Source organism: Micropterus dolomieu, linkage group LG13 (assembly GCF_021292245.1).
Source record: "Micropterus dolomieu isolate WLL.071019.BEF.003 ecotype Adirondacks linkage group LG13, ASM2129224v1, whole genome shotgun sequence".
Classification (NCBI taxonomy): Eukaryota; Metazoa; Chordata; class Actinopteri; order Centrarchiformes; family Centrarchidae; genus Micropterus; species Micropterus dolomieu.
This window is the reverse complement of record NC_060162.1, coordinates 27,052,699-27,076,987: the sequence shown is the minus strand read 5'-3', so window position 1 is coordinate 27,076,987 and position 24,289 is coordinate 27,052,699. Positions and strand designations below refer to the sequence as shown.

General features: G+C 40.5%; 2 protein-coding genes and 1 long non-coding RNA gene across 8 annotated transcripts in view; 1 reads left to right on the top strand and 2 right to left on the bottom strand.

Moving 5' to 3' along the window:
- LOC123981564 (pro-neuregulin-3, membrane-bound isoform-like) overlaps positions 1-24,289 on the bottom strand; it is a 580,451-nt gene that overhangs the window by 45,768 nt on the left and 510,394 nt on the right. The window lies entirely within an intron of this gene.
- Positions 1-24,289, bottom strand: tpm2 (tropomyosin 2 (beta)). 4 transcript variants are annotated; one of them, XM_046066484.1, is made up of 9 exons: positions 24,017-24,289; positions 20,055-20,180; positions 14,594-14,727; positions 13,482-13,599; positions 12,941-13,011; positions 10,589-10,664; positions 9,298-9,360; positions 9,120-9,189; positions 1-1,366 (listed from the first exon to the last, which is right to left on the bottom strand). In XM_046066484.1, the coding sequence occupies exons 1-9, from the start codon at positions 24,128-24,130 to the stop codon at positions 1,284-1,286; spliced, it is 855 nt and encodes a 284-aa protein (XP_045922440.1). In that variant the 5' UTR covers positions 24,131-24,289; the 3' UTR covers positions 1-1,283. The 4 variants fall into 4 exon arrangements, with proteins under 4 accessions (XP_045922440.1, XP_045922439.1, XP_045922441.1 ...); XM_046066483.1 differs by lacking the exon at positions 10,589-10,664 and adding an exon at positions 12,232-12,307 and having other exon boundaries at positions 24,017-24,286; XM_046066485.1 differs by lacking the exons at positions 10,589-10,664; positions 20,055-20,180; positions 24,017-24,289 and adding exons at positions 12,232-12,307; positions 16,120-16,266.
- On the top strand, positions 15,972-18,026 carry LOC123981572. Its single transcript, XR_006827791.1, has 2 exons — positions 15,972-16,420; positions 16,537-18,026. It is a non-coding gene; the product is annotated as an uncharacterized LOC123981572 (long non-coding RNA).

The window sequence follows — 24,289 nt, the reverse complement described above, 5'->3', positions numbered from 1 at the left end:
TCATGTCACTTTCTTTCTTTTAATTCAAAGGGCTTGCACTGATGATTTTGCGTCAGTACTGATAGGTAACAACTTAGAAACAATCAATGCAACTACTTTACTTCATGTCAAAGTAAAAAACAAACAAAAAGTACTCTAATCAGGAATCAATCATTTGCACAAATGCATTCAGACAGAAATCACTACTGCAACCGATTAGTTTGTGTCTGTCAATCAGTTTGTCAACAGTACAGTTACCTCTTGGCAGAGTGCTTCACAAAATTAAGACATATGTTTCAGACATGACATGTAAAACAATTTCACTGTAAAACGCCACATCATCATAGATTGCTTGGAATTATATTATTTCAGGAATGCATTTTTTGTTGCAATATATAAAACCTTTACCTAAAGTTAGATGTCATTACAGCTCCCAGCTTTATTCATTTCACCTTTTAACATAAAGAAGCAGTCCCACTCTTACATTGCTACAAGTTGTTGCTCTATTAGTAATTGAATTCCATTAATAATTGAATGTCGTCAGTCAGACATCAATTGTTGGTGCCTCCAAAACTGTTACAAATCCCTGGTGTTTTCTGAAGTGCCCCCACTATGGTTAAGATTTGGTTCAGTGTAAGCACAGAAAGAACTTCGAAGGGAAGGGAAGCTAATGGCCGTCTCCTAAGGAGGAATTCAAACGGTCCATGTCTCAGCAAAACTTTGACATGAGTCATATGAGTAATAATACTGTGAAAGGACAGTTTTAGACATTTGAACATTCCTGCATCACTTTATCAACCACGGGGAAATCAGGAAAAAACATAACGTTTCTAGTGTATTCTAGCAACTGTGAGGGAGAAAAGTTTCTTGTGTGCGGTAGCACCTATCTCGTCATTTATTCTTCAAAGATGACAAAACACAAGTGGGCTCTGCTACATTCATGGATATGTCCAATGAGAAAAAGCTTCATCATGTTTGGTCAAACAAGAGAAACCTTTGTAGCAGAGACCATTGCTCTTGGGACAGTGCCCCCAAGATAGTTATATTTGCATGCAAGAAACTTTTCATTGATAAGATCATCTCTGATGAATTATACGATGCATGCAAAATAGCTTTCGGCTAAAGACACGTTATTGCTCATGTTACTTCAGGGGCTTGTAGATTTCCATCTCAACTCATATTTCTTTTTTTTTTCCAATAACAACATGTGATGTCAAATTAAGGTTCCATCTGTAAGGGAGTGTGCTGGGAGCTTTGGGTGGGAGATTAAATATTTCTTTGTCTTGCTCTGTCCTTCGAAGTCTTTATAGATTGTTGAGCTCCAGAAGGGTTTGGTCCAAGACCTGGTGCATGTCCAGGTTCTCTTCTTTGGCCTGGGCCAGTTTCTCTGGAGGAGGAAGCAAAGTCACAGGTGAGCTTTTATATACATTTCCTGTCTGGAACTGGAGATGTGGAAACTCCATGTCTTTTTCCACAGTGCAGTTTGACATGACGAGGGTTTACTGAAAAGACAGACGGTAAGCTCAATCAAGCAGGAACATGGCAAACCTGCGTCAGCTACACTACATTTTTCAATAACATTTCACAAAACTGTAATTTCATAATAATAAAAAAAATACATCCATCATTTGGTACTTATTGTACTGGGGCTGCAACTAATGATTCTTTCCATAATTGGTTAATCTATCGATTATTTTAAAATGAATTATTACGTTAATGGATCAGTCCGATCACACATTTTTTGTTCCTGGGTAGTAAGTGTTATTTTGTAATTGCTTATGCCTAAAAAGTATAGAAAATTACAATTATTCCCCTAAAACTTTGATTTTTGTTCACATAAAGTCAGAAAAAATAACATATGAATCCAAATGAACCTTTAATTCATAAACTGGCTTTGCCTCAGACAACAAAGAAAAAGTCTTGAAAGTACTCCTCATCTAGAACTCTGACCAGTGGTTCAATAAGGCCCAATTTCAGGTGCAGTGGTGGCATCAGCACCTTCCGGGGTTACACTGGGAATTACAATTGCCTATAATTTTGTACCAGATTGTATACATAGTGAATGCTTCAGCTTCAGCTCATTTTATGAAACACTGTTTTTAAAGTAATTCTCAGAGAATTAAACTAGATTCTTCAGTCATTCATACTGTGCAAAACATTTTTCAGCTGGAAAAGGCCAAAACATGTTTGAAAATGAAATCAAGTTATTGGAACATCACTGTCACAGTGAAATCAACCTTTGTCATAGACTTAATCAAGGCAGGCGAGTCTATGAATTGTGTATCCATTTTTCACTTATGTACAGTACAAACATGATAGTAAATCCAGCTGAATACAATCTATCAAACTCGGGCCATACAAACACACTCACTTCACCAACAAGTATTCATTCAAAGCTTTCTCTGTACCTTATTCACAGTGTGCACCTGGCTTTGCACCGGTCAAAACTTCCCATGCATTCACCGAACGTTTCTGTTTACTTAACGTACTTCTTGACGTTGGAACATTTACAAAACACATATGCCATGTGCAGGTCACCTTCACTGAGGTCAAGAACTTCACCTGAAATGACATCACTGTAGTCATGCTAAGGTTGGATCTGTCTGAGGTGAGCGAGCAGGGAGAATATGACAGTGGGAGTGATGTGGCCTGACATCTACCGCACAGTGTTTCTCCACTGTTTTGATGCACTAGAAATAAAAAGTCAGATTTGAGAATTAACCTACTGACAGTTTCACTCTCTCTCAAAATTCTTCATACAATCAGCAAAATCAGATGCTGGTGTCTAAAAAGAAAACGCCAAAGGCCCTCACTCAAGACACTAACGAGAAAAACAACCTCCTCGTCTGTCATTTAGTGATGATAAACCAGGTGGTCTACAGCCATGCTAGCAGTGGCACAGCAGTGCTTTAAGCTAAATGCTAACATCAGCATTCTAGAAATATCAAAGCTAACATGCAGATGTTAAGCTGCTATACTGTTCACCATCTTAATTTAGCATGCTAATCCTTGACAATTAGCACTAAACAGAACAGCAAGAAAAGTGCAGCTGAATTTCATAGTTCTGCAGGTATTGGATCATAATAATTGGACATATTCTTATTTTGACCTGATGATGGCACTAGATGAAAAGTTAAAAGATCACCAATTACATTTCATCCTGACAGGAACAGGAATGTCTAATGGAGATCCATCCAGTTGTAGAGCTAGCCCATCTGAACCAGAGAGTTGGTCAGACCATCAGGCAGTCAGATGGTCCCAGACTGTGAGACGGTGACTGACACACAGATGGTCACAGACAGACCGTCAGATGGTCACAGACAGACCGTCAGATGGTAAGATAGACCCTGCCTTTCCTGTCTCGACTGTCACTGTCAAAATATTTATTACACATATTCTCCCTGCTCAGTCACTTTGGATAAATTGTGATGCATGGTTGACATTTGTGTGAGTCTCACTTTCCTTGAAGAATTGTTCTTGGTGGATTGGTTTTAACGCTGCACTGCAGTCTAAAGCTGATGATACACGGAGCAACTTTGAGAGCAATGGTACTGGGCAATGCTGCCGTCAGTGGTAATGAGTAAAGATTACTACCGTGATCCCCTTCCCCAACCACTTCACCACAAATGACGCTGGGCAACTGTTGTCCCTCTGTACAATTACTTTCCCTTCAGTCACACACTCCTGTATCACACCTGCTTGTCCCTCTCTCTTTGCTTCCATTTTTTTAGTATGCACCTTTAGTAAGCGCTTTTACACTACATCTGCATTCACCATTCACTCACTTTCATTCACAATGCTCAAACAGAAACTAACATTCACACACATTCATACACTGGCGGAACAGCCACCAGGGGCAATTTGGGGTTCAGTATCTTGCCCAAGGACACTTTGACATGCAGCTATGTTGATCCAACATACTGTCTCTGGAGTCCAAAAGTACCTCTTCATCGTTTCCCACAGTGAATGAGCCAACATGAACGAAACTGATTCTCTTCATCATATTGTGAGCAGAAGACTCTCAGGTGAAATCTGCTCTCAGTGTCTGCACTTGTGTTGTAACCAGGGCATGACATTAACTTTGGTCACTAGCCAACGTGGCTAGTGGCTTTCCAGTTATTAGCCACACAGCATTTTCAATAGCCACATATTTTTTTTTGGAAAATTGTGATTAAAGTTGACTATGGTGTCCTTACATGTGCTTTGAATGTTGATCAGTGTACATTGTCCCTTTTCAAATAAACAAATAAATTCCAAAATGAAATGAAAAATGGTGTGCTGAAATGTACTAACATTATCATTAGCTCTGATAAGGTTGTGTGTAGCTCGTTTTTTGAAAACATGTTGTCTAGTAAGATAAAAGAGTAGCTTCTTATAGTAGATAATGAAAGTGCTGCATGGGTGTAAAAGAAGAATTGAAACTGGCATGGAAAGGTAGCCTAGTTGTGATATGACAATATGATGTGACATAAGGGCAGCCCTGCTAGTAGTTTATGTTATTTTCTTTTTTAAACACCACCGTGTCCTTTAAGCATGAAGATATCTGTATTTTTACAGCATTTAACAGCTCTTTTCTCCTGGCTTTTCTCCGTCTCTGCCTTTTCTCTTTGTCTCATTCTCCTGTACATTTTGACACTGAACCTGTGTTGATGTGTGTGTGCATGCGACCAGTGACGTGTGATGACAGCGATCATACCTTCAGCTTAAAACAAGAAGGGAGGCTGACGGTCTACAGGTCTGAGGGACTGTGGCTGCCCTGTGACAGATTCAACTTTTATAGGCCTATTCGACAAAAGTCTGTCATATTTGGCGCACCTCGAGTGACGGCACTGCAGGAGAGAGTGACGCGCCTGTGGTCTGGATTCTCCTGCTATTAAAAAAGCTTTCTATTGCTGCCGCTGGTCAAGTTGATAATTAACGGCAGGCTGAAACAGCCCTCAGTCCAACGGCCAGTCCGCGAGTTTGATCTCCACACCATCAACTTGTTTACAGTGTTGTCGGTAAAGACAATAGGCTTCACGAAGGGATCAATGAGCAAAAACTATGTGCAGGCAGTAGCCTACTCATGGGAGTTGTAGTGTTGTAGTGTCAAATTGCAATTAGTTTGTTATTCAGATGACTAGAATTTTTCAGCATGCCAAAGTGGCTAGTGGCAGTGACTGTTACCCGCCACGGCTGAAATCTACCATGTTTGGCGAGTGTTAATGTCAAGATCGTATAAACATGTTCTGTGTGTTTCTCTAGGTGCTCTGATCTCCCCTGTGCATGTGTGGTCTCTCTCTCATTCTGCAGTGGTGTGTGTGCCTCAGGGTTTCATGTTTAGTGTTCTGCAAACTCTTTCTACATGATGCCAAAAGTAAAGAACGTTGTGTGAAAAGAACCATAAATCATTAAAGGTTAAGTGAATGCGTTTGAAGTTTTGATCAATACATTTGCTGGTTTAGAGTTGCTCGACGTCCTCCTGGATCCATTCTTCATATACTGTATGTCTACAATCTACAAGTTTTTCCTCAAGGGTGTAAGGACAGAGGGTGTTGTATGCTGTAAAGCACCTTGAGGCAAATTTGTGATTTGAGAAATTGGGCTATATAAATAAAATTGACTTGATTAATCCAAGAGGGGGTCATGTGACTGGGAATGCAGGGGATGTTACACTGTCAGAAACCTGCATCAGATAAAAGGCATTATGATTTCAGGGCAAACAGGTGTTCTTTCTCCTGTGGAGAAGGCAGACTACCTGTGAGACAACAAATGAGAAAATTTGTCAACGCTGTATGAAATTACTTGTACGCGGCACTACAAGTGGTTTTTGCATTGCATTGCTTAAGCAAAGGATTGACCAATAAAGATTGACCCTTTTACATTCAGTTTAGTTTGCCCTAAAGAGGTCATTTTATGCTAATTTTCAGGTTTAAAATTATTTAGGAGTTGTCCCAGAACAGGTTTGCATAGTTTGACCTGGATGACTGAGAATCGTCACAGACAATTTCTGATGACATACATATACATATACATATATATTACAATTAGGGGTGGGTGGGTGGGGGGGAATCGATACAGCATAGTATTGTGATATTTGTTATGGCAATAATGTATCGATACACGGACGCCGAGTATCGACCTTTTATTATATAAATTGCACATGAGAGTTTTAACTTTTTGGTACTGGAATAACAAAATCTATTGCTCTTTCAATCCACTAGAAAACTCAACAGAACCATGTAGAGGACTGAAAAAGTGATACTTTTTGATAAACCGATGTTGACAAAGTTTTACTTTGGGGACCTTATTTGAAGTTGGAAAAAGGTAATAAATTTTAATATATCTCAAAATATTTAAAATCGAATCGCAGCAAAAGTATCGTGATAATATAGTATCGTGGGGCCTCTGCCACCCCTAATTAGAACTGCATAAAAAATACTTTAAACATGCTTATTTTTGTTTCCAACTGCATAATGGTGTGCTACATAGCAGTTGTTTATTATTCACACTGCTTATAAATGTTAAATAGAGAAAGTAAATGGAAGAGAAAGAAAGCAAGACTAGAAGGAGACAGAAAAGTCAAGACAGCTTTAATACATTTATTACAGGGGGGGGGGTTCAGGTTCACATGGATATTTCAATAAGTCAGCAGTGACTGGGTGAGCAGTAACTTAACCTTCTGTGTGAAGTCCAGTGCTAACACAGATACAGATTACTGAGAGGAGGGTGCATTCAGCACATTTACATTTCTAGAATCTTCTAAGCCCCTAAAATCACGGTGGAATGGACCAAAACAACAGCAAGCAGGCGGACAAGAGATCAGAGAGGAAGGAGGGAAGGAGCAGCAGAAAGGAAGTGAGGCAGCGGCTACAGTGTAGTCATGTCATTGAGGGCCAGGTCCAGCTCCTCACTGAGAGCCTTGCCCTTCAGCTTCTGAGCATACACTTCATCTGGAGGAGGACACACACACAGACAAGGGACCGAGACAGATGCACAGAACGGAAATGGAATGATGCAAAGGGACAGGAAACAGAAAAGTTCAACAAGCTAAATAAAAACAGAACTGAAACCAGTCAGCTTCAAACGGCATGACCAACATTCACTGTTAAATGTCATCACACACCACCGAGCACAAGTAACAAACAAAAGCTCCACTCAACGCCTCCTTCAGCACAGGCCAGAGACGGCAGGATCAGTACCGGGCCTGGCAAACGCTTCCTGCAGCACAAGGTCTTTAAGGTCGTTAAATTGTTATTGATGTGATTAGTGCATTTAGGTGACCCTCCGGAAGATGTGAAGTCCACACTTCCTGGAAACAAGACCTGTGAACAGCTTGTGCTTTTCTATCTATCTATCTATTCTATCTGTGATATCGCAAGAGACATTTCGCTGCTAGTTTTTTTCGTTATCTTATTTTAATGCCAGAAACAACCCTCATTACTCTACTAGTTGTCTACAGTGTAAAACATACTTATTAGTAGAAACATGTTTTCAAAGTACTCATAGTGCAGAATTAATCTATCATGTAAGTAGGATTTTAATATTGTAGCTGGTCAAGATGGAGCTCATTTCTCGCATATACAGTTGTTTTGTTAAATATAGTGGAGCAGAAATATAAAGTAGTATAAAATGGAAATACTCAAGCTAACAGGTATCTCTTAACTGAGTTTTAGTAAAGTACTTGTTTACTACATGAAATGTTGTACAATGAAATACTTATTTTACAGAGTAACGTGGTCTGGTAGTAAGTTCAATTGAACACCCTGTGTTGGTAGCAGTAATCAATAAACTAAAATGTTTAAAAAAGGTAAAGGAAAGGTAAAAGAACAATGTTAAAAAATACATTACTAAATTATAAAAAAAAAAAAAAAAGGTCCAGAATTCAAGTAAATCAAGTAAAAGTATTACAAGCATAATGTACTGAAAGTATCACAACTACTTGTTATGCAGACAAAAGGCACCTCTCATAGTGCTTTATATTATTATATATTGTCCTGGATTATTTTCAATCATGCATTTATATGTGAGCGGCGTTGTAATGATGTGTTAAATGAACTATTTCACCTACTAACCAAGTATTTTATAATTGATCATGTGTTGTGTGCAAAATATTAATCTGTAAAGTGGCTAGTTGGTTCATGGCAGAAAGTAAAGTCTGTCAGGGTTCAACTGTTTTGAGCAGTGTGTGATGCAGACGGCAGGGGCAGAGGATGCTCACACCTGCCCCCTGCTGGTTGTCAGCCATTTGACATGGCAGCCATTTGGAAGCTGCTCTCAGATTTCATATCTGCACTTTAAATGTTTGAATGTTGTTCCTTTTTTACGCTTTTTTATTTTCTTGAACTTTTCTCTGTTTGTATTTTACTAACTTATTTTACTGTCTCTACTGCATGCATGTAAAGTACTGTAGTATACTAATAAAGTTGTACTACAGTATATAGCTGGGGGGGCTGAATGATGTAAACTTTGTTTACACATCTGAGAGGGTGTAAAGGGACGTCTCAAAGCCCAGAATTTAGGACCGTTTGTGGGGACGGACTGCACATGACATCTGTACATGTTTGATCAAATTTACAAGCCTATGTAAATACACTGTGTAGTATACAAACAGCTGCATGCACGTACGCTGTGCATGTTTGTTTTGGAATATATCAGGCTGTTACTCAAAAAGCTTTGCATTTGCAAAGGAAATGGGAACAGATATATCAACAGTGGAACAACAACGCAGGTGGCATGTACGGGTCTGTGTGTACAGGCTGCACTATTTAGCTACCAGACATAGGCGGATGATGAAATATACGTTGGTCCTATACACCGCTTTAGACTTTGTCACATCATCAGCTCAGGCTGGCACTTGAGAGCACCTTAAGACTTTTACAGATCCTCACAAAGCCGTGCCTATGGAGGCCATAAGAATGCAAAGGTGAAAACCACAGAGATCATGCTAGGTCTCATGGCTAGTAATGAGTCAGAGGTGATTTGGTCCTTCCAATCATCAATGGCTTCCTCAGATAGAACTGCAGGACACAGCACAGCTGTGCAGCCAGCAACAGCAGAACTGGGATTAGTGAAGCTGTTAGCTACTGTAACATTATTCACTGCAGGACAGTGAACAGACATGTTACTGGTGGCAGAGACAACAGGTGAGTGTTGAATACCTTCCAAATCATCAATGGTCTTCTCCAGCTTGGCCACAGACCTCTCTGCAAACTCTGCACGGGTCTCAGCCTGCGACACAAACCACAGCACAACATGTGTCAGTGCAGTCTGACATGTATTAACACAGTCTCTCTTATCATTTAGCTCATATGCAGGAGAGTAACACAAACATCTCACCTCCTTCAGTTTGTCAGTAAGGACTTTAATTTCTTCTTCGTATTTGTCCTCCTTTTGTGAGTACTGAAATCCAAACATAAAAGTGCAATTTAAATACATTTACAGCTGCAGAATTAGAACTAGAATCAGCTTTATTGCAGAGTAGGTTTACACATACAAGGAATTTGTTTTGGTATTCCGGGGCGCATAGTAGATAGAAAATATTAGAAAGACAAAGCCAGTACTGCAGGTCAGTAACTACTAGAGGTGGACTTCATAAATGGATGGCAAATACACTTCTTTGCTGTTCTATTTTGGAAGATTATTTGAATCATTTTGAAGAAAGGCAAGTAAGATAATTATGCATAGTTGGGTTTGAAACACAAAATGAAACAGTAAAATGTTAGGACAGTAGAGCACTTGTCCTCATGCTACCATTAGAGCTGGACAATAAAATAACAATAATTATCGCAATATAATTTTTTTTAATAACAATATAACAAAACAAATATTTGATTTTATTCACTTGACTCATTAGGATAAAAAAAAATGTATTATTGTTTTAGATGTTTATTATTGTTTTAAAGGACTGAAAAGAAACATTTTCCTTTTCTTTTATTTCTCTGGCATATTTGTTAACAAAGATTTTACCATAAATTATTTTGAATGTTCTGCCTCAGATTTGTAAAGTGATCCACTGTGTGGCCTCAAGTGTTGACCATAAAGAAGAGTTTAAACCGCAATTAACCATTCACCATGACTCAGCAGCAAAAATCAGCCTTTACACTCAAAAGAAATAACGATTTGATACTTATCGTGATAATTATCAGTATCGAAAGATATGAAACGCTTTATTGTGATAACATTTTTGGCCATATCGTCCAGCCCTGGCTACCATGAACTATCTCTAACGTGTAACTATGTGGATAAATGATATTGAATGAAAAAGTGATGCTTATCTCTGTGAGAAATAGGCACAAGGCGAGGCTACTTGTTGGTTGATCATTAACATAGTGTAAGATCATTTAAAGCAGCTTTAAACAGTTTTTCATGTCTCTACAGTAGGTTACTGATGGCCTGTCCCCCTTGTGTATGTTCATTACAGTACATTCCAGTCACAGAGCAACACCTTTTCTCAAAGATACTGCAGTTTCCAAGGTATTTCCAGGATCCTCAAAAATTCCTGCATGTGTGTTGTTGAATGTGTTCAATGACTTGTTGCGTAAAGTATTTTTTAAACTACATTTCAGTATGGACAGCACATACAGACTGGCGAGTCCTGAGGCCGAATGCCCATCAGCTCCTACTGTACCTTCTCAGCCTGGGCTTCCAGTGACTTCAAGTTGTTGGTGACATTTTTCAACTCTTCCTCAAGGTCACCTGATTTACTAAGCAACGTAAGAAAGAGGAAAAGCAAGAGAAAGCAGTGATTTGAAAGGTAGGACAGCAGAAGAGATCAAACCCGGACACCGTTGGAAGGACCACTCCAACATTTTTATAAACATTTTGTCTGTCCTACTCAGAGACAGAAGATGGACATCTATCATGAAACAGATCTGTTTATATCTGACTCTGAGTAAGACAGAGAACAAGGGTTTTTAAAGGGAAAATGAAGGCAGCGGGGTCAAAGTAGTCATGATACTAACCTGGAAGGATGGCGGATTACGGCCAAAATTAAGATACAGATAAATCACAAATTAAAGTATAAGTCTGTTGTTATTCTATATTTTACTTATTGTCAACAAATCTCAGGTGCACACACAAACCAACATTGTGTTAGTCCATCTCTCAATACGTGGCTCTCAGCTAAAAGCTTAAATCTTTGAAAACACCTCACAAATTAATTTTTTACTTTCTTAAAAAGGATGAGTAATTTCCTAAAACAGCTGCTCACCATAGTTTTATCAAACACACAGGAGGAAACTATTTTCAGCAGCGGGTGATTTCACATGCGGCGCTCTAGTGAGGGTTTGGGGCGGCAGGACGGTGTGTGTGGGACTGAGTCAAAATAAACTACAGTGTGTGTGTTCGTGGTGATGAAGGAACACGTCACCCAGTGCAGCAGTGAGGCTCACCGATGTGCTGAGTCATCGTGTCACTTCCTGTCCAGCCTCTGTTTTACTTGATCTGTAGTTCAATGCTATCTCTCATTCAGTGTTTCTTTCATCAATTTTTCTGAAAAAAAATGAAGCTGGTTCCTGGGATTTCCTTTTCCTATTCTACAGCATCCACTACAGCACCTGTTATTAGAAATCAAAACCATGATTTTAACAAAGCTAAATAATGATTTCTTTCAAGCAGCGTCATCGAACCTATCGTCTAAGCTGCGGTGGTCTAGAGCTCCTGGTAAATGATGCATGCTAAGAGCAGCTAAGAAACATTGTTGGGCATGTATACAGCCTGAAATGAAGCTCTGCAGACAGTACACAGGGCTGAAAAGTTTCTCCTTACTTCCTCTGCATGTTTCATGTACAAAAAAACCCTATTTCATCTACATTTTGATTTACAGTCAACATTCTCCTAAAAAGATGACTGAACTTCGATCACAACGTATCCCTCTATCTCTCCCACATTTTCTGTCCGTATCTCACACCTCAATCAACCGAAGGCAAACTACTGAAATAAATAAATAAACAAATAAAGATAATGCCAATTTCAGTTAATATAAGTACATGAAATTACATTTTCTGTTAGTTTTTTTTAACTCTAACTCATTCTACTTCTGATAATCAAACCTATGCCCTTGAATCAATTTCTTGTTGGTTTGGGTCTTTTCCTGGGAATTGTTGACAAGAAAAACAATGTAGAATATCACCAGATTTATCACTAAAGTTCTGCCTGAAGGTAAGTGCAGGTTAGACAGAAAACAGAGAGAGGGGTTGAGAGGCTGCAGGTCAGAGGAGCAGAAGGCAGCAGATCAGAATCAGACCTCGGTGGAGTTCGTACAGTAAGTACCTCATCCTCTCCGCACATCATGGACTTCAAATTCTGGTCCATAAGCCTGAGCTCCTCCTCCAGCTCCCTCACTCGCCTGCAGGGGTTAGTCCGGGGGGTCGGGGGGTGACGGGAGACAGTGGGCAGAGCAGCCATAAAACAATAACAAACCAATAACAAGTCCCATACAGGTGGTGGTGGTGGTGTATCCAGGCGTGCATTACATAAAAACACACAGGATGAGAACACAAATCACACATCCAGGTCTCTCTATCTGATTAGTGCATTGGTTATTTCCTGCAGCTTGTGATTCACACATGACGCTACAGTATCAGAATAATGTGCGCTAATGCTGAAATGATTAGGTGAACAATCATCGACAAAAACTTTAATAATTGATTAATCTTTTAGGTCATTTCTAAAGCAAAAATTCCCAACGTAGGTTCCAGTTGCTGGTTTACTCTGTTCTATGATTAATCAATTTATTGAACCATTAGTTGCAAGAGAATCATTGTGACTTGAGTCCATGCAGCACTTTCAATTCCTACTACTACTATAAACACTTAGAGGATGATATTATTGTAAAGTAAGACACTCATTAATGACAAGCGAATGTGTAAGATCACATGTTGTCATAGTAGTGATCACATGATCTCTACCATGGCAGCATGAATAATGCACAGTGGCTCGTGTGTCGGCGTGAGCTGTCATGGCGCAGGTGTTGACTTACGCCTCGGCCACCTCAGCACGCTCCTCTGAACGCTCCAGATCCCCTTCCAGGATCACCAGTTTACGTGCAACCTGCAGACATTCAGCACACACTGAAGTGAGCCCTCCTAACCAACATCACCATTCTGTCTTTTCTTACCATGCTCAGAAAGAGGATCTACCATTACACAGTCTCAACTGTGTTCCAACGCTATACTACATACTGTACTGTGTGTGTACACTATGACAAATCTAAGTGGTAAACTTATTACCCTTCACCAAAATGATTATAGAAAATGTACAGAAATAATGAATGATTCTTAAAATGTGAGTTTATTACTTTATACCATTTGCTGTTATTCCTGTGACACAATTACATCATCATTTCTGATCTGGCTGTTTTGCAATTTGACTTTTTCCTATTCTTAGTATCCCTAACTCTTCATTTCAGTCCCTTTTCCTGTGTCAACACGTGCGTGGTATTTGTTTGTAGTGTGAAACTGGCACACAGATTATGTCTATGATGTCATGCAAAGACCACGAGAAATCGGTCATTCCCCCACCTCTTCATATTTGCGGTCAGCCTCCTCAGCAATGTGTTTGGCCTCCTTCAGCTGCATCTCCTGGATCTCCATCTTCTCCTCGTCTTTTGTTGCTCTGTTCTCTATGACCTTCATTCCTCTAAAAGACAAGAGGGACAGACAACAATGAGCAGTCAGTCAGAAACTACTGTATGCCTGATTATATTCAGTATTCTCGTTCTGGGGCTAGCTGTAACTTCTACCTACACCAAACTAATGAATGTTTGGAGATTCAACTGTGTAGTCTGGAATTATTATTAGTCCTATTATCATCATTATTATTATCATTATTACTACTATTACAATTGCTATCATTATTATTACTATTATTACTTTTATTGATATTTGTATTACAACCAGTGCCACCCCGCTGTTTGTACAGGAAGTCTTCTTGGCTAACCCCTAACCCGCTTTAAATTTCTATGTAGAACTTGTATTGTGCCACTGTGTGCTCTTCCTCTCTCTCTCTTTCTCCCCCTATCTCTCAACCCAACCCAACACCCACCCTGAGTCTAGATTCTGCTGTAGGTATCTTTTAAAAAGGAGTTTTTGCTCATGCTTGCTCATGGGGGGAATTGTTGGGTCTTTGCAAATAATATTACAAAGAGTACGGAATGAGATAACGTCTGTGATGAATTGCTGATATATACAAATAAAATAGAATTAAACTGAATTGAACTGTAGTGAGTCCTACTCATTCTGTAAAAATAACGTACAATGTGTTTTTTGTCTGAGTACGGGCTTTATCAAGTCTGAGAAAAACTACCCTGATGATGTCACAGTGATGTCATCGGAGTTATCTCAGCTTGGGGTTGGAGACTTCAAATGTATAGCAGAAGGCCTGTGTTACAAACTGGAGGTGTGAAGGGTGTTTGGATTTGCTTCTTTAATACCTCTGACTAAGGGACTAATTTGCCTCATTAGTAGCAGGGTTTGTAGAGACTATCCCGGAGGGATAAAGAGACAAGATGCAGCTATGTAAGCTGGTCCAAAAAACAGCGCCAGACCGCAAGAGGACCACGGGGCAAAAAAACCTCTATTGAAACTCCACATTCCAAGCAAACTCTGGGACACAGAGTGTTAAGATCTTGTACCTCTCACTCTCGTCTGCAGCTTTCTCAGCCTCTTCCAGCTTCTGCAGAGCAGTAGCCAGTCTCTCCTGAGCTCGGTCCAACTCCTCCTCCACCAGCTGAATACGCCTGTTTAGAGATGCCACTTCTGCCTCTGCCTGTAGGGACACACACACAATATGCTATACATACAAGATACATACAGTATATACCGTATATACACACACAACAGTCTGTGCTAGCCAGTAGACAGAAGATGAACATGTATCTTTATTTAACTCTCTTTAACTCTTAAAGCTTCTTTTGATGTGGCTAATATGCGACACTAGGCCAGGTCACACGTCTGTACAGATAAAATCAGCAATGTAATACCTAAGACACACAGACTTATTCCAGTGCAACTGAGACCATGCTGATAACGACTAATAGCTAGTTAATTATGTAAAGTAAAGCTTTGGCTCATTGTAAAACACAAGGAAAGAAACAAAGAAGAAAAAACAACTCTTTGAGCCAAAAGGAAGTCAGTCCAGAAGAGCAAAAGATGTCATGATGATGTCATTTTTGCAGTAACAGAATTTGACATTTTGACAGAGAAAAACTCTTTCTTCTCTCTTCTTTAAACATCTATGGAGGAAACCTGAGTGCCCGTTAGACTGTGAAATGGACATTTCAATAGTCCCGAACAGCACATTTGTCCGATTATAGGAGCACAATCACCCTTAGATAATAAAAGAACTATACATTTCCTACATCAAGAATGTTTTTACAGCCAATTTACATTGGGATACACACTGAAAGTCTAATTTACTGTCGTGCTATGATACCAAAATATAAATAACTTTAACTCTGGGTTTTGTCCACCTCCTGTGGTCAGCTTGTGGACTGTAGGGGAAAGCAGGGTGATTTGAGCCTGTGGGGAAGTTCAGCCAACCCTTGTTTCTAAGCAACCATAGACAAAATTGGTCATGTGACCACACATTTTTGAAGAGTCATCTATTTTACTCACCCTGTGATGGAGAGAGGCCCAGGGAATGAGTGATAAGCACATTTAAGTACAAAAAACTGTTTGTTTTTTTATGTTTTATGATTCTTGTGTCTGAACAATTAGAGAAAAAGTGCAATGAAATGTTGTACACTGGCATTTGGATTGGCAGGCCTACTTCTCATTGGGGGGCAAGGCCTTGGAAAGTCATATTCTGAACTATATTTTAGATCCATTTTAGGTGTTATTCCCAGGGATGCACCACATGCTGAAATATATTTAAATATTTTAGTAAGAGACATGTACTGTCTTTTCTGTCTATACTGTCTTTTCCTCACTTGCAGGAAGCCTGCTTACACACTAACGCAAATATTTTTAGTACTTTTTGCGTGATAAGATGATGATTAGTTTCAATTAGTTTATTAGTGTAAGTTACTCGGTATTGATTTTAGGACTGTTCTACATCTAATATATGATTGTTTTTCATCTTTCAGAATGGACCAGCCGTTCATTCATGAGTCCCCCCGGCTTCCGGTCTCCGGTGTTGAGCAGAGTGTCGGTGTGTTACCCTCTCCCTGGCCTGCCTCTCCATGTCCGCCTCCCCCTGCAGCATCTCGGCTCGGTCCTCCGCCTCGTACGCTACTTGCTGCAGACTTTGGATTTTCCTTCTCACCGCGTCTATGGACGTCAAGGACGCCATGCTGTGCACACTCTACTCCGCTGCTCCTAGGTGTCACGGTGTTTCCGTGGCAACGGCGTCAGAGGTCGGAATCGACGCATGATACTTCCGGTTACAGTTTCAAAATAAAGTGATTAGCCCCTTATTTTGACATGAAACCGCATGCAACGCGAAAAACGGGACCCGGCAGGTGAGCATGAATTAGTATTAATCCTTAGTCGTCTTATTTCTTCATTTATCCTCTGAAATGAACAATTAGTGACCTAATATTTGGTTACTTAATTTGCCTCTTTGCTCTTTATACAGAAAAAGAACATGATGATGGACCCATGATCTCAGTATCCTGGCTATGACCTTGCCGCGGAGCAGTGGCGGACTCAGGCTGTCTGAGGGGCAGGGGTGAAAAAAACAAAAAGGGCACCAGCTTCGTGGTGGGACAACACGCACAAACTGAACGTTGCACATTGACTCGTATTCATTGGAAATTCTTGCCTTTTGAGCGTCAACAAAAGCTAGCATAGACGATCGGTATTCTCGATTGATCGATTCAGAAACAAAACCTCCATGCAGCGTAACTTTGACTATAGAATAACAAAGTTCTATGGGCCCCTTTGGGATTTTGGGCAGTATTCGGTATGCCTGTACAGTATTCCGTCCCTGCAGAGGGCCCTTCATCATGTTTTTTGCACACTGACCCACCATAGAGGGCATATTACCTTGTTTTATTTACGAAAGGGTCATTCAGTAGGGCACTTTTGCTGCATTTTTTTTAACATGGGGTAACCAGGGAGGTTGACCTTGGCTCATCATCAGCAGACGGTCAGATGTCCCACATTAACAATATATTAATATACTAATACTGATATATTCATATTATTATACAGCACCATTTATTATTAAACAGTATCTCAAAAAATAATAGAATGTGTATTTATATAAGAAAATGCAGGTGACTGCTGCAAAAAAAAAAATTCGTGCTGTACCCTGATTCATGACATTTCAGCCATTACGTAAAGTGCTACATAACTGACCACATGGTGGTGCTATTCATAATATGTTTCAACATATTGAGCATTTCCCAATGGGGCATCTTTCTTCCATGTATTATTTCTTTATTAGGCTAGTATTTGAGGTATTGAAGATTTTATGCACTCTCCCATAGATTGCAATCCAATGCAAATAATCATAAAAAAATAATAAAAATAGATATTGATGGTAGAGTATAGTTTAGTAGTAGTGCATGCTACAATCACACTAAATATATAGCACTGATATTAACTAGAGAAGAGATTGTGGTGGGGCTGCTGGCTGCTGACAAACTGACATGAGCTGTAGTGAGAAAGGGAGATGACATTTAAGTGTCTTAATAAGGATAAAACAGCTGAGGTCTAGAACCTGTACTACCTTGTACTAATTGTTACAGTTTAGTGTGTGTTGTGTGGCTGTACATTATTGTTATCACTAATACCTGTGTTGCGCTGCCTTAAAGCCTTCTGTGACATCCAGTATGTGGCAGTGGTTTCACAATAATGTCAGTCAACTGGTTTTTACACATTTTACATATATGCTGAATCTGTGCTGCTCTGGCTTGGAGGTAGAGCGGGTCGTCCACTAATCGGATACATTGGTGTATCGGTGTGTGAATGGGGCGAATGTGACGTGTAGTGTGAAACGCTTTTTGGTCAGAAGACCAGAAGGGCGGAGGTAGAGTTGAAAATAGCATTTACCGGCAATGTAAATGCTGAAATGTTTGTAAGTGACACATGTTTATCTGTAATAAAGCACATTTAGTATCACACTTGGAATATTCAACTCGATGTCCATGAGGCAGAGATGTTCGTGTTGGAGTGAACACCACCGCCAGTAGCAGACTCCTGTAAGCAGTGGAAACATAAACAAATTCATGCATTGCTCTAATTCTTTTCCATCTTTGGTAGCATCACAGTAACACTGCATACAGGAAGGTCCCACGGCTTTCAGGACCAATACAGTGAGTCTTCACTCTTGTGTCGCTCTAATATTTGCACTATAATTGGTCATAAATGCTTTGACTCTTAACTCATGGAAACGTAACTATCCAGAGTGACTAGCCCTGAGCTTTATAGCTTATTCTGAGTTTAAGCTTAGAGGCAATATACACCACTAACATTATACTGACCAAGGCAGGGTAGAGAGTTACCAAAACACTTACAGTGAATATATGGGCGAGTACTTCCTCCCAGAGTGTGTAGCTACTCCAACAAGTTACATCAATCAAATGGTTAGTTAGGTGTTTCTGGTTAGACGTGGTATTTAGTTAGAAGGTTAAGGATTTGAATTAGAGAAGCTTATTGAGGTCAACCACAGCCTGGGACAAGCTTTGCCTGAGAAGACCAATTTAGGAGAAATCCGGTCTCTGAAACATTAACATACATGCAAGAAATGTGGCAGTCAAATCTGAAAGCATTTTCCTTAGTTGAACATTGTTTTTTCAGGGCAGTTCACAATTACAAGTGCTCATGTAGAGATTAGTTACATTTCTTGTAATTGTTTCTTGTTATATATTATTTCTTGTTATATATAAATGATTCTTACAATCACAAACTCATCTGTGGAGGGTCTGAATAGTAGTGTGCTATATACAAAGAGGGACATAGGTACAGAGAGAGAGGCAGACAGACTGACATTAGCACTGTGGCAAAATGTCAAAGGGTAATGGGCTGTGACTGTGTCTGAAGCTAATATGAGGCTTCAGCAGTCCGAGTTATACAAATCAAGTGGAGATCTATAAGTTACAGTCTTTTTAGTATAAAATGTGTGTTTCACTGTTAAGCTGCAATGGATGCAGTGAGAGAAGAGCGTGAATTGTGTCCTGATATTAACTTCTCATATATATTGGAATACATTTTCACACATGGAAGGAGGACTGTGGATTTTGTCCCCCATCACATTCACTGGACGTGCATCAGAAATGGATCTTTTAATGGCCAGTGTTAACAGAAGGTAAGCAAAGCCTGTTTCAGTGTTCATACGGACATCTGTAATAGTAGTAATCTAGTAATAGTAATATTCCACACTGTGTGAAAAGGAGAATACCTATAGAATCTAGCACAGTTTAGTAAACTTAAATTTAATATTGGTGCATGATACAAACTGTTACCAAACAATACTTTTATCTTAGTGCACAGTTTGCAGTTGTCCAGAAAGCAACTCAAAGGGGTTCCACGTGGTTCCAAGAAGCTGCGGCATCTGTACAGGCTGGTGCCAAGCAAGCACTCAAGAAACCAAATCCTCTACCCCAGGCTCTCCAGATTGGTTAGAATAGAAGGCATTTGCCTTGAGGTGTGGACAAGCTTTATGATATGTTGGTAAAATTTGATACAGCACATGACAGATTTAATACCGTCTCTGCTGCTGCTGTCAGCAGGGAGCCTGCTACTCAGCAGGAGCTAATGATGACGCTTTGGACTTTAAATTGTACTCCTGTAATTCAGCCGGTGGTTGTGATTATTGGTCATCTACGATTTGGTGGGAGTATAAAGTTTGACAGACAGTAACAAACTGGCCTGTGCATATTTATGCTGGTTTATAGGACTAGTACTGCCACTGACGCTCTAAATTTACAACTGTGCAGTAAATCAAGTTAAACACCTGAAGGAGCCAGTTTGAGTAGTGAAACTGTGAAGTGGAAACATTTCACAATCACATGCAATCAACAACATGACACCTGTGGTACTGTGTGAGGGATCAGATGTGACCAGACAGAGTACAATAGGTTAATGGGGTCTTAATATAGTTCCCTCTCTGCAGTAATGTGACCCCTGGCATCGGCACCCTTCACTTACATCTGTTGCCTTTTTCTCCGCCTGCTCCAGCTTCTCCTGGGCATCCTTCAGTGACTCGGAGTATTTGTCCAGCTCATCCTCCACTCCTTTCAGCTTCTTCTGCAGACCCAGCAGCTCCTCCTCCAGCTAAGCACACCAACACACAGTACACACACACACACAACCACACATGTCAGACTTGTCTTTGACACGCACAACAAAAAAGGATATTGATTCATTTATTCCAAGAATAACTGCATGATACACCACTAGCAGCATGACATGTGAAGGCACTATTCTCTATCCAAACCTGTCTCCTACAAAGTACATATACTCCTAATTTGCTCTGCCAAATACATTTTGGATTAATGAATGATGGAGGAGGTCAGGGCGGATGGTTTTAGATACAAAGCTCGGGACTGACAGAGAACAGGGTTAATGTCTTGGCCCCACCTGTTGTTAGGGTTAGCCTGCTAAAGATGGCATTTAAAAAGGTCAAAACATCACCTCTCATGCTTCAATTCAGTGTTGTCTTTTTTAGCATTCAGCCATCTTTCACCACCATCATTCCCAACCTTAAAGCAATACTCTATCTCCGAAATCAGGCAAGTGAGGTTTGAAAGGCCCATCTCATAGAAGAATTTCTCCTCTCCTGGCTTAGCACCCTTGTGGACTACATCCAATAAATTCAAAAATTTGGTGTCTGAATTGTACATTAGCTTTATTCATTTAGCTGAAGCTTTTATCCAAAGCGACTTACTATTGTTACATATGTCAGAGGTCGCACGCCTCTGGAGCAACAAGGGGTTAAGTGTTCCTCAGGAACACTGTGGTGGATGGGTCATAGTGGGGGATTGAACCTAGGTCTCTCACACCAAAGGCATGTGTCTTATCCATTGCGCCATCACCACCCCATCCCATGTAGCAAACTAACTTGCCTTTTTCCTACCAAATCACACACAATTAATTAACAATTAATTAAACAGGCATATTGCTATGAAATTCAATGCGCAGAGCTCTGCTCCCCAGAAGACAAGCCCTCACAATTTGGGACACTGAAGATCTAATTGGCAGATTGTCATGAAATCCACTGAGCATATTAATGCTCCCATGAGAATAACCCTTTATATTTTAATAACGCCATAACAGAAAATTCAGTCTAACACGCTGATTGCTGAGCATTTTCTTGTTCACCCCAAGCTGAGCCCCTTCCATTTAGGCCTTTGTAATCCGGTGACTCATTTCCAAAGATTGTTTCAGTGAGTTGCCACAGCTTCAAGGACTATAAAAAGCCAATTGTAAATGACAGTGATGTGGCCTGACCACAATGTCCCCTGGACAAATGTCCTTTCTATATCACTTCTGACAGTCTCTCCCAGCCTGTAGCCATGTAAGGCCTCTCAGTCACAAATAGCCTGGGACAGTCCTGATCCTACAGTCTACAGTACCCCTCAAACCAACAGCCTTGACTGTCTTTCTGAGAGGAGCAACAATTCAAAGAAGGTGGGGGTCTTTAGAGGCAACACCGAAATAGACATGGCAGCATTCAATGCTGGGAGAAGTGCAGAGAGAAGGGATTGTGCAGGCATTGTAACAGCTATGAGCTGCGGTCCTCTGGGAACATGTGCTATATGGACAGTCGCATTGCTGAAAAATTGCTTTCTGTTCATTGATTGCTATTTGATTTTGTCAGTTACTCTGTGGAGTTGCACAGGATAGACTACAAGTCATCTATGGGTTCACAACAGGTATCTGGAGCTGGATTTGGCAGGGGTCGGCTGAGTCTGAGTGTACTGGATGATGATGATGTTGGTTGGTTGGTCACTCTATGGCTGAATCCAAATGTCCACCCTCTGGAATCACTGAGCCCTACAAGACATGTTCACCATCATCACATCAAGTCTGTGAGGAAGCAGACTTTGGACCTCAGTCTATGTTTCCATAGATATGAAAGCAAGTTCTTGACCCCTTAACCCATCAATGTTAAACTAAATGCTTCGTAACGCATCAACCTCAAGCATAGGCAGCGCTATTAAGAGGCCAGAATGGTCATGAAAACATTATCCTCATATGCAATAGCTAACAGAGAGAAAGAGAGAGAGAAGCCTCTAGTTACTGATTATAACGACCAGTGCTGTTTTTCTGCATGACCTCTGTGTGGCGTTTCGGTGCCCAGTTGACAGTGCACGGTGCACAGGTAGAGAGGAACATGCAGCTAGTAGGTTCATTCAAATGCGAAAGAGAGTTAGGTGAATATTGGTGTTGGATGTTGTGCTGAGAATAGACGTCGCAGAACTATGTCCGTTTCTGGAGCAACATCACCCTGCTGCCACTGTGTGTTGACGTCATGCCGCTCTGCAACATCCAGACATTGTGATTTTATGGAGAAGCCGATTCTTCGGTCGCTGATTCATTGCTGTCAGTGTGATTGGCTCTGCTGTGTCAGAGCGACGAGAGCGGTCATGTGATTGGCTCTGCTTCATTTATTAAACATTCACCGTCCAATCTATGGTCCAGTCTTCATCCAGCTCTTTCACACAGTCCGAGCCAGAAGACAAACCTAAATGCTATACACCCACATGTCAAAGCATGTAGCAAACATAATTAGTACCCAGTCACTGGGGCCATGCCTTGCCTTCCACTACTATCAGGCCAACAAATAATAAATACATAGAAGAGACAGTGTTGTCCCTCTGTGTAGCAGTGTGGGGAAGGCTTTTTAAATAGTGAATAAGTATAAAACATCTCAGTAATTAACAATATTTTCAGATGGGGGTGTGCTGGGGGGACTTGACCTCATTTGGTCTCAGCCCTGTGCACATTCACGCTCACAAGGGTTTTATGTCCCAATGATCTTTTCTCTGGGACAAACTTGATATTGCATGAAGAATGAGAAGTGCAAAATCCATTCATTCATTCATTCATTGAATTACTTGAGAACGTTCTCTGTACTGAACTTACAAAAACTCCTGAGCAGGTAGGACTTGTTTGAAGGTTTTAGTTGATGAAAGCCACTGATTGATTATCTTACCTAACGTCAGGCTGTGGACGTTTGCCATTCAAAGTCTTGATCTATGTGCTGCAAAAGATGCAATTGATGATGAAAATGAAAGTCAGTGTCTTGGGAATCATGTGAAGATTACAGACACATCCCTTCCTTATCTGAGAGAGCGTTTTCTGTTTATTTGGGCATCTCTTTTACGGCCCTGTGGAAACATCATTCTATCTGTGAAGTATGGCGTACTCCAAGGTTCCATATCAGGCCTCATCTTATTACATAATATATACATAGTAAGGGTTCGTTCTATTGATAAGGATCCCTTACATTTTGTTCCAGGAGCACTTTGGTAGCCTAGGTGTTAAGGCACCTGTCCACTATCTAATAACAAATAATGTCTCCAAAAAATAATTAAAAACTGAATTTGTTCTCAAAGAACTGTGACCAAGATATTTACTGAGTGAGGCATTTTTCCTTCAGGCCTTTAGATGAGCAGCAGAATCTATGGCCATACCAGACCAAGCCAGACTGTAGCAGCAGAACTCACAAGAGAAAAAGTTTCTTTCAAAAGTTACAGTCTGTTTCTAAAGACCAGAAAGGACCATGATCATCTAGTGATCTTTCGGAGTTGTTAACCCCCTCTGAGCCTGGGCCTTTACCCCCCCCCCCCCCCATGGTGCCAAGACTGATGACATCCATCATGCCTCCAACGAAAACGAGGCTGCTGCTTTCTTTTTAGTGTTATATAACCCTTGATATCCAGACCTGCTCAAGATTTTTCCTCTCTTGTTTTACAGTTCTTGTTAGTTTGAGTTCCCTTTTTATGTTCTTATTGCCTTAGTCATATTTGAAACTTGTTTTAAAAAGGTCTCCATTAATAAAAAGTTTCTACGCATTTGATTTCACGATATTTACAACCAAAGGAACAAAGAGCAGTGCTAGGAAAATCTCTGTCTTTGGCTCCAGGTGACAAAGGGGTCTTTACCAGTTTGCATTTGTCCTCTGCTCCCTTCTTGTCCCCCTCAGCCTGCTCTGCCCGGTCTATCGCGTTCTCCTTATCCAGCTTCAGCATCTGCATCTTCTTCTTGATGGCCTCCATGGTTCTTCAGGTGGTGTGTTCTCGGGAGAGGGACAAGAAGTGTGCCTGGTTATCCGGACTGAGACAGAGGCGCCGGTCTGTGATGGGGACGGAGGTGGACAGGAGCGCGCGAGCGGATTGTCTGAGCGGCTCGGGGAGAGCTCGAGGATGGAATACCAG

Excerpts from the sequence above, each read along its gene's own strand:
- tpm2 (XM_046066484.1), bottom strand. The coding sequence starts at position 24,130 with ATGGAGGCCATCAAGAAGAAGATGCAGATGCTGAAGCTGGATAAGGAG. Across the intron at positions 9,361-10,588 it reads TGGAAGCCCAGGCTGAGAAG|TACTCACAAAAGGAGGACAA; the intron begins GTACAGTAGGAG and ends TTTGGATTTCAG. Across the intron at positions 9,190-9,297 it reads TTACTGACAAACTGAAGGAG|GCTGAGACCCGTGCAGAGTT; the intron begins GTGAGATGTTTG and ends TTTGTGTCGCAG.